Source organism: Cricetulus griseus, chromosome 4 (genome assembly GCF_003668045.3).
Source record: "Cricetulus griseus strain 17A/GY chromosome 4, alternate assembly CriGri-PICRH-1.0, whole genome shotgun sequence".
Lineage (NCBI taxonomy): Eukaryota > Metazoa > Chordata > Mammalia > Rodentia > Cricetidae > Cricetulus > Cricetulus griseus.
Genome location: NC_048597.1, coordinates 181965904 through 181974434, shown reverse-complemented (window position 1 = coordinate 181974434; position 8531 = coordinate 181965904). Strand labels below are relative to the sequence as shown.

The 8531-nt window shown below is 43.9% G+C and overlaps 1 protein-coding gene across 1 annotated transcript in view; it reads left to right on the top strand.

The window, feature by feature from the left end:
- The first annotated feature begins 2033 nt into the window (after positions 1–2033).
- Positions 2034–8531, top strand: part of Ccnb2 (cyclin B2) — a 16402-nt gene continuing 9904 nt past the window's right edge. Inside the window, exons 1-3 of the mRNA XM_027411239.2 lie at positions 2034–2188; positions 4602–4730; positions 4819–4932. Coding sequence (XP_027267040.1) covers positions 2165–2188; positions 4602–4730; positions 4819–4932 — 267 coding nt within the window. The 5' untranslated portion in view covers positions 2034–2164. The remainder of the gene's footprint in view (positions 2189–4601; positions 4731–4818; positions 4933–8531) is intronic.

Here is an 8531-nt window from a genome sequence, read left to right as displayed (position 1 = left end):
AGATTATCAAGGCTAGCTAAGGTGGGGGAGTGTGGGAGGGTGTTGAAGGCCCCCAACACAATTTGGCCACTTTAAATCTAACACAGTAGAGGCTGGCCATCCATGTAGCTCAGATGGTACAGTCCCTAGCACTCAGGAAGCCCTGGGTTCTGACCTGTGCCATGTAAACTAGGTGTAGTAGTAATCCATCCCGGAGGCAGAGGCAGGAGGATTAGAATTCATGGTCACCCTCTACATAGAAAGTTGTAAGCCAACCTGAGATACATGAAACCCTGTTTAAAGTTGATCACAGTATTTAAGGCAAAGCCCATTGTTTTCTTAAAATGACTCATTTCATTGAGGGGGGGGGGCTCACTGTGTTGCCAAGCCAGTACTGAAATCATGAGCTTAAGGGGTTTTAGCCCTCCCAAGAAGCTGGAATTACAGGCATGAACCATAGTTCAAACTACTGTGCACATTTTCTTCCCCAACCCAAAACTTGGCAGGAAGAGAAGGCTGTTTGTGATATCTTTGATGTCAAGCATGATGGCCAGAGGAGTCAGCAGCCACAAAACTTGCATTTCCGGAACCAGGTATTTAACAGAAAGAAATTAATAGAATATAAATAGTTATTTCTGTTCCTTTGATTTCTCCACATCCTTGTGTAATTTAGAGTGAGGGACAATTTCACCAGCCTGTTTTCCAGGTGGGAGAGACACTGGTTCTTCCTGCCTTTAGACTCAGATTGGAAATGTCAGATCTGCTACAACGGATTTGGGTAAAAGTCGGGGGGGGGGGGTCTATCCTGATCAGTTATCCTTATTTAAGGCTCTCCAATCAGTGTTTTTTATTTCCCAAGCAGAAGAGACTTGAATTAAAACAACAGAGTGATGAGGGTGAGTCAAGTGTCACATAGAGCCTGTCCTCCCATCATTCTGCTATCTGGGCACTAGACCATTTTTTGTGTTTGTTTTGTTTTATTTTTCGAGACAGGGATCTCTGTGTGTGTAGTTCTGGCTGACCTAGAACTCACTTTGTAGACCAAGCTAGCCTCGAACTCACAGAGATCCGACTGCCTTTGCCTCTGGGATTAAAGGTGTGCACTAGCACTACCTGGCTTCTTTTTGTTTTGTTTTTTCGTGACAGGGTTTCTTTATGTAGCTTTGGAGCCTATCCTGGCACTCGATCTGAAGACCAGGCTGGCTTCGAACTCACAGAGATCCACCTGCCTCTGTCTCCCGAGTGCTGGGATTAAAGGCATGCGCCACCAACGCCTGGCCTGGCTTCTGTTTTGTTTTGTTTTCTTTGCTCTGTGCTGAAAATATCTTCAGAGCTTTGCACATGCATCATACTACTGAGAAAGGGCTCCCCACTGAAGTCTTTTTTCTCTGTCTTGACCTCCTTCTTCCCCCCAGGATAACATTCTGTTCTTTAGCCTCTTCTCTCACTGTTCACAACTCGAGCTACACCTTGTTTCCTTGTTCAAACCTTGTACACATGACCCTGTCATTCGACAAATACTTCTGAGTCCGGCTGCTTTCAGCGTGCTGGGGCTCACACAAATCACTTTTAGTTTGATTCGTGCCTCTGCTGGGGATCCGTTGTTTTAGGAAGGCTATAATGTTGCACACGTTCGATTCTCAGTCTTCGTGTAGCCCTGAACGACCTGGAGACGAAGGCTCTATTCCCCAGACGAACCCAATCCAAATTCCCAAGTAGAGGTTTCCGGAAGAGGAAGCAAGGTCAGAAGTAGCATTTCCAGGATGTTACCTAGAGCCCACTTCTACCCACCCAGAACATACTTTCTAAAGACATCTGTCCGGAGGTGAAGTTTTTTGTTAAAATTCAGATTAGCTTTTCCAGTGGGAGGAAAAATTATTTTGTTTATCTCAGGAACTAGGATTTAAAAATAAAACTGTAGGCAAGGAAACAACAAAGTCCTGCCGCCTCGCTGGTTGCCATGACAAGCAAATAGAATCCAGCCAATCAGGGTGCAGAAAGGCCTCCCGGCCTAGCCAATGGGGAGAGCGCGCCGTGCGAGCGGCTACCCAATGGGGCGCGAGCGGCGCGGTATTTGAATCGGCGACCCGGCCGTGGAGTGGGGAAGCAGCGAGATCCTGAGTCTCCCAACGGCGCCACGGACTCAGGTGGCAGCGCTGAGTCCGTACGTCCCAGCGCGGCCCTCATGGCGCTGCTCCGACGCCCGACGGTGAGTGCGCCCGGGCTACGGTGCCCTGCCCTTCCCGGCGGCCCGAGAGGCTGCCGGTACGGCCCGGACAGAGCTGTCTAAAAGCAAAGGCCTGGGGTCCCTATCCTGTCACTCACTGCGCTGCGCTGCGCTGCTCTGGGGATGAGGACCAGGAGGAACCGGGAAGCCGTCCAGTACCATTGCTCTACTTTTCATATTTTTCACAGTTTGCTTTGTGTGAACTTACCATTAGCGTCTGCACACTCCCTTCCAGGCCACGTTCATGAAAATGTGGGTTTGTCCTCTTAAAAAAACAAAACACTAACAGAATAAAAACAAGAAACCCACCCAAGTGTAATAGGAAAAGTACAAAACTTGGACCTCAGTATTGCAGATGGTGGAAGGAACGTCCAAATTGGTTTTTTGAGAATGGAAATATTACTAGCTTTTAGGCTGGAATTGTACCTGGACTACTTTCCCTTTGTTGAAAACTAGAGGGCCCTGGCACAGCTGGCCGCCGTTGTCCTGGCTAGTCAAAAGCTGCCAATTCCTCTTCCACATAAATTTAAACGTAGTCTTCATTACCAGGCTTTAACTAATAAAACCTTGAACTTTCAAACACATTTTGAAATTAGCAGTGGAGTGCTGACAAGAAAGATTTAACATCTTGGCTTGTTGAATCCAAATCTAAACAATAATGAATATACAGTCAGGGATCAGGTCTTGTAGATCTAACTCCTACTAATATGTAATTTTTGTCTAGTTGGTCCTTTCAAGTTATTTAATACTTAAACTCTTTCTCTTGTGGTAGGCTACGGATTTGCCTGGCTTATCCTGATAAGTCAGCTTAACAACCGCCCCCCCCCCCCCAGTTGGGAGGTATTTTAGAATTAGGGACCACCTGCCTCTCGGGGAATTAACTGTTTTTCTCATGAAATATTTATTACTTCTACAACACTGTAAACTTTGGGCTATGAATAGCAAGTCTTGTTGATTTTTTTTTTTTTTAAACTGTGTTCTATTAAAGCCGATTATGGCCAACTGACACTAAGTTTTTTTTTTTTCTTTTTCATACAATTCTAACTCTTCTAAAACTTAAGAGGTAAAATTATTTTATGCTTCCTGTTTTCATTCTAAGTATCCTTAATTTGAGAGAGTCTGTGCTATCAAAAATTGTTTTCTGAAGGTCCGTTTTTGTAGGTGCCATTTCTTATTCTTTGATATTATAAGGGAAGCTACTGTGGGTCTGAGACTCAACAGTTTTAAACAACCTGACCTATTATTAGCTATTGTCATCAACGTTCTTTATCATTATGGATATACTCTGTGAAGGGAGGTTTCTTACTAAATGACTTAACCTACAAGGAACTCTTAACAAGAGACACAGGTGTTTATGAGAAATAATCACTGAGAAGAAAGAAACTTTGACATCTCTTAAAGACTGCTTGAATATGCAAAACAAAGCATAAAATCACTAGGGAGATCTTTGTTATATAGGTAAAGTAAGTGGGTGATTTACCTAATTTTAGGGTGATACTTCAAGTAGCATTTTTAGATTTCCCTAAGATGTATCTTTGCCCTTAAAAAAATTAAACTTCTGGGGGGCTGGAGAGATGGCACAGTGGTTGAAAGCACTCTTTGCTCTTCCAGAGGACTGGGGTTCAATTCCTGGCACCCACATGGGACTTCACAACTGTTTGTAATTCCAAGATTAGACACAGACATACATGCAGACAAAATACCAATGCATGCAAAACACCAGTGCACACACACCAGATGTGGTGACACACACTCAGGAGGCAGAGATAGGCAGATCTCTGAGTTCAAGACCAGCCTGGTCTGCAGAGTGAGTTCCAGGACAGCCAGGGCAGTTATACAGAGAAACACTGTTTCAAATCAAACAAAAATTAAGCTTTTGCCTGGGTAGTGATAGAGCATGCCCTTAGTCCCACCACTCGGGAGGCAGAGGCAGGCGATCTCTGTGAGTTCCAGGCTAGCCTGGTCTACAGAGAGAGTTCCAGGACAGCTAAGGCTGTTACAAAAAGAAACCCTGTCTCAAAAAACCAAAAAGGTTTAAAAAAAAAAAAAAGCTTTCATTTTATGTGCATGAATAAAGTGTACTATATATGTGCAGTACTCTCAGGAGCGTCAGATCCCCTGGAACTGGCATTACAGGCAGTTGTAAGCTGCCCTGTGGATGCTGGAGTTGTCCACTGCAGGAGCAGCCAATGCTCTTAACTGGTGAGAGCCATCGCCTGCCCCACTTTCCCCTTTATAAATAGATTTCAGTATATTCGCCTTTTCCAGGGTAGTTCTGAGTTGGAGTATCTTACATTAGGTAGGGAGGTATTTTTCATTTTCTCTGTTTAAACTTTTTTGTTTGTGTGCTTATTTGTTGTCGGGCTGTGGGTTTTTGTTTTTGTTTTGTTTTAAGGTGTCCAGTGATTTGAAGACTATTGACACAGGAGTTAATCCTAAAGCTAAGAGCCATGTGACTATCCGGCGGGCAGTTTTAGAAGAAATTGGAAATAAAGTTAGAACCAGAGCAGCTCCAGTGGCTAAGGTAAGAAGGGCAGAGTGGCATGTATGGAGAGCCACACTACACAGGCTGTACTGGTTGTCACCCTGCTCACTGTTCTTTTCCCTTATAGAAACCTCAGAACACCAAAATACCAGTTCAGCCCACCAAAGTGACAAATGTCAACAAACAGCCAAAACCTACAGCCTCTGTGAAACCTGTACAAATGGAGACACTGGCTCCAAAGGTAGGAGGCCCTGAACTTGCCTGCATGCATGTTTGTGCACCAACTTTGAGTCTGGTGCCCTAAAGGGCAAAAAGAAGACATAGGATCCCCTGAACTGAAGTTAGGGATGGTTGTAAGCTGGCATGTGGGTGCTGGGAACAAACCAGGGCCCTCTGGAAGAGCAGCCAGTGCTGGTAACCACTGAGTCCTCTTTCCAGCCTGCAACTTGGTGGATTTTATTAAAATACTACATAGTAGGAATGACCTTTCTAACAACTGGAAGCCTACCACTCTGAAGTCTGAAACTCACATAAAAATAAGGTAATCCCATAATTCTTTTTGTTGTTTTGAGAGGATTTCTCTGTGTAGCCATGACTGTCCTACAATTGGATTTGTAGACAGTGGCTGGCCTTGAACTCAGAGATCCACCTGTTTCTGCCTCCCGAGTGCTATACCACCACCAGGCAGTAATCCCATAATTCTACATTGCTTAATGGTGGTCTCTGTAACTGAGCAGTTCAGCTGGACTTAAGAATACTATGGGATCCAGTGGCTTACCTGTTTCCCGTAAGTTCAAGTGTATGTATGTTCTCATATATAATTACTATGAGAAAGACATTGTCTGAGTGCCAAGATAGAGCAATAAGTACTTCATTCTCTCATCTCTCTGTCTCTGTCTCTGTCTCTCTGTCTTTCTGTCTCTCTCTCTCTCTCTCTCTCTCTCTCTCTCTCTGTGTGTGTGTGTGTGTGTGTGTGTGTGTGTGTGTGTGTGTGTGTGTGTTGTGGCATGATTGAAACTCCAAAGTGAAACTTCACACATATTGGAGAGATACTTAGGTTGAGCGATTACTATCCACATCCAGTTGTGTTAAGGTTCTAGAGATCTCTTGCCTCAGGAAACATATCTAGGAGGGACATATGTTCCAAGAAACAAAGTTAGCAATCTTAGGAAATGTCACTAATGACTTCAGGCATTGCAGTACCTGATGGTTGATGTATCCCTCAGTCTGCCGAAGACACCTCAAGGAGGGCACCGATTCTAAGGGATTCAGTGGTCCTGAGGCTACTTGGTCTGATTCTGAGGCTACTTGGTCCTCAGAGGTAGGTGTGTGTGTGTGTGTGTGTGGACAGAGGATAATCTTATATGCTGTTTCTCAGGTAGCATGGGCCTTTTTTTTTTTTTTTGAGTTTAAAGTCTCACTATATAGCCCCAGCTAGCCTGGAGTTCATAGATCTGCCTGCCTCTGCCTCTCGAGAGCTGGTATTTAAGGCCTGCGCCTGACTTTTTTATTTATTTATTTATTTATTTATTTATTTATTTATGTATTTATTTATTTATTTATTTTCCTTTTCTTCCGTACAAGGTCTCTCACTGGGTAGGAACTCACCCAGTAGGCAATGCTGGCTGGCTAGTAAGCCCGCTAAGATTTGTGTGTCTCAGACTCCCTAGCAAATGCCCTTCTGCTCTTTTTTATACTGATTTGGATTCTGGGAATCAAACTTGGACCAGCACTTTACCAACTGAGCCATCTCCCCAGCTTCAGTGCTGATTCTGAAAAAACTTGACAGGCCCCATAGGCTCATATATTTGAATACTTAGTTCCCAGTTGGTGGAACTGTTTGTGAAGGATTAGGAGGTGTGACCTTGCTGAAGGAGGCTTGTAACTAGGGGTGGGCCTTAAGATTGCAGAAGTTCACACCATTCCCATTTAGCTCTCTTTGCCTTGTGTTTGTGGACCAACATGTAAATTCTCAGCTACTAGCACCATGCTTGCCTGCCTGTTAACATGATGGTCATAGGCTCTAACCCTCTGTAACTGTGAGACCCAAATTAATGTTTTTTTCTGTAAGTTGCCTTGGTCGTGGTGTCTTATCATAGCAATAGCAAAAGACAGTGCCTTTTTAGTGATAAAGGGCAGCAATAACATCGTGGCACAAAGATGCATAGACTTGTATATAATCAGACATAATCCTGTGGTCAAGGAGTCTTCAGGTCCACGCTAGTCAGAGGCTTGTCTGAGGAAGCAGGAGATGAAGTTGGGAAGAAAATTGCAGTTGTAATAGTAGGCGTTAGGGTCTGGATTTTATCTCTCTCCTCTGTGTGCATGTGTCTGTTTTGATGCAAGATCTCATGTAGCCTAAGCTGGCCTCAAACTCTGAGTATCCTAGGGTAACCTTGAACTTCTGACCCTCTTACTTCTCTCTGCCTTGGCAAGTCCTGGGATCACAATGAATACTACCATGCACATTTTGTGGTGCTGAGGATCAAACCTAGGACCTCAAGCATACTAGGCTAATGTCTACCCTCTGAGCCACGTCTCTAGGCTCCCCCTTACTTTTTAAAAATGTTGCATTTAGTGTGTGTGTGTGTGTGTGTGTGTGTGTGTGTGTGTGTGTGTGTGTGTATGCATGCATGTGGGCATTTGGAGATCACAGAACAACTTTACAGAGTTGCTTTTCTCCTTTTCTCATATGAGTCCCAGGGTTAGGATGGCAGCAAGTGCCTTTACCCACTGAACCATCTTTTTTTTGTTGTTTTTTGTTTGTTTTGTTTGTTTGTTTGTTTTTTGAAACAGGGTTTCTCTGTGGCTTTGGAGGCTGTCCTGGAACTAGCGCTTGTAGACCAGGCTGGTCTCAAACTCACAGAGATCCGCCTGCCTCTGCCTCCTGAGTGCTGGGATTAAAGGTGTGCACCACCACCACTCAGCTCCCACTGAACCATCTTATAGGAGCTGTCTCTGTCCTCCCTCTTCCATCCTCTTTCAGGGTCCTTCACTGTAGCTCAGGCAGACCTCAAACTCAGTATTCTCCCTGCTATTGCCTCACAAGTGCTGGAATTATAGACGTGTGTCACCATCATGCCTGGCCAATGAATATCTGTGGGACAGAAATGATCTTAACTGGGAGAGCCATTCAATATATTTAATGAGATACTATGCAGCCATAAATATGAATTAGTATAGCATTTAAAGATGTTGAAATGTTTGGAACATTAAGTGACAAAATCAGATTATAACATTATGTACTGTGTAAAATCAGATTTGCTCTTTTTTGGTTGGAGGTGGTGTTTCAAGACAGGGTTTTCTGTGTAGCCCTGGCTGTCCTGGAACTCAGAGATCCACCTGCCTCTACCTTCCAAGTGCTGGGATTAAAGGTGCGTACCACACCTGCCTCAGATTTGCTCTTAAAAGCATGCATTTATGTAAAATATTAATGGTAGTTTTATTTTTGAATATTGACTTTAAGAATTTCAGGCTCCGGGGGCAAGGCAAGTAGCTCAGTTGGTAGTGTTTGCTTTTATACACGAAGCCCTAGGGTCAATGCCCAACACTGTATGAACTAGTCATGGTGGTGACCATCTGTAATCCTAACAGGATCAAAATTCAAGGCCAGCCCCAGGACATAATGGCTTTATCTCAAACTATATAACCAAATAAATGATTTAGGCTTTTACATAAAACTGAAGCAAAAGAGAAAGGCATCTGTATCAATCAAGATTGCAGTAGCTCAGATGTAGAAACTGTGCTTAGCATGTAAGAGGCCCAGGGTTCAGTCCTCAGCATTGAAAAATAAGAGCTTTTAAAAAGAAGAAAGAAATGCTCCCCTCTTTCTGGTTTCCT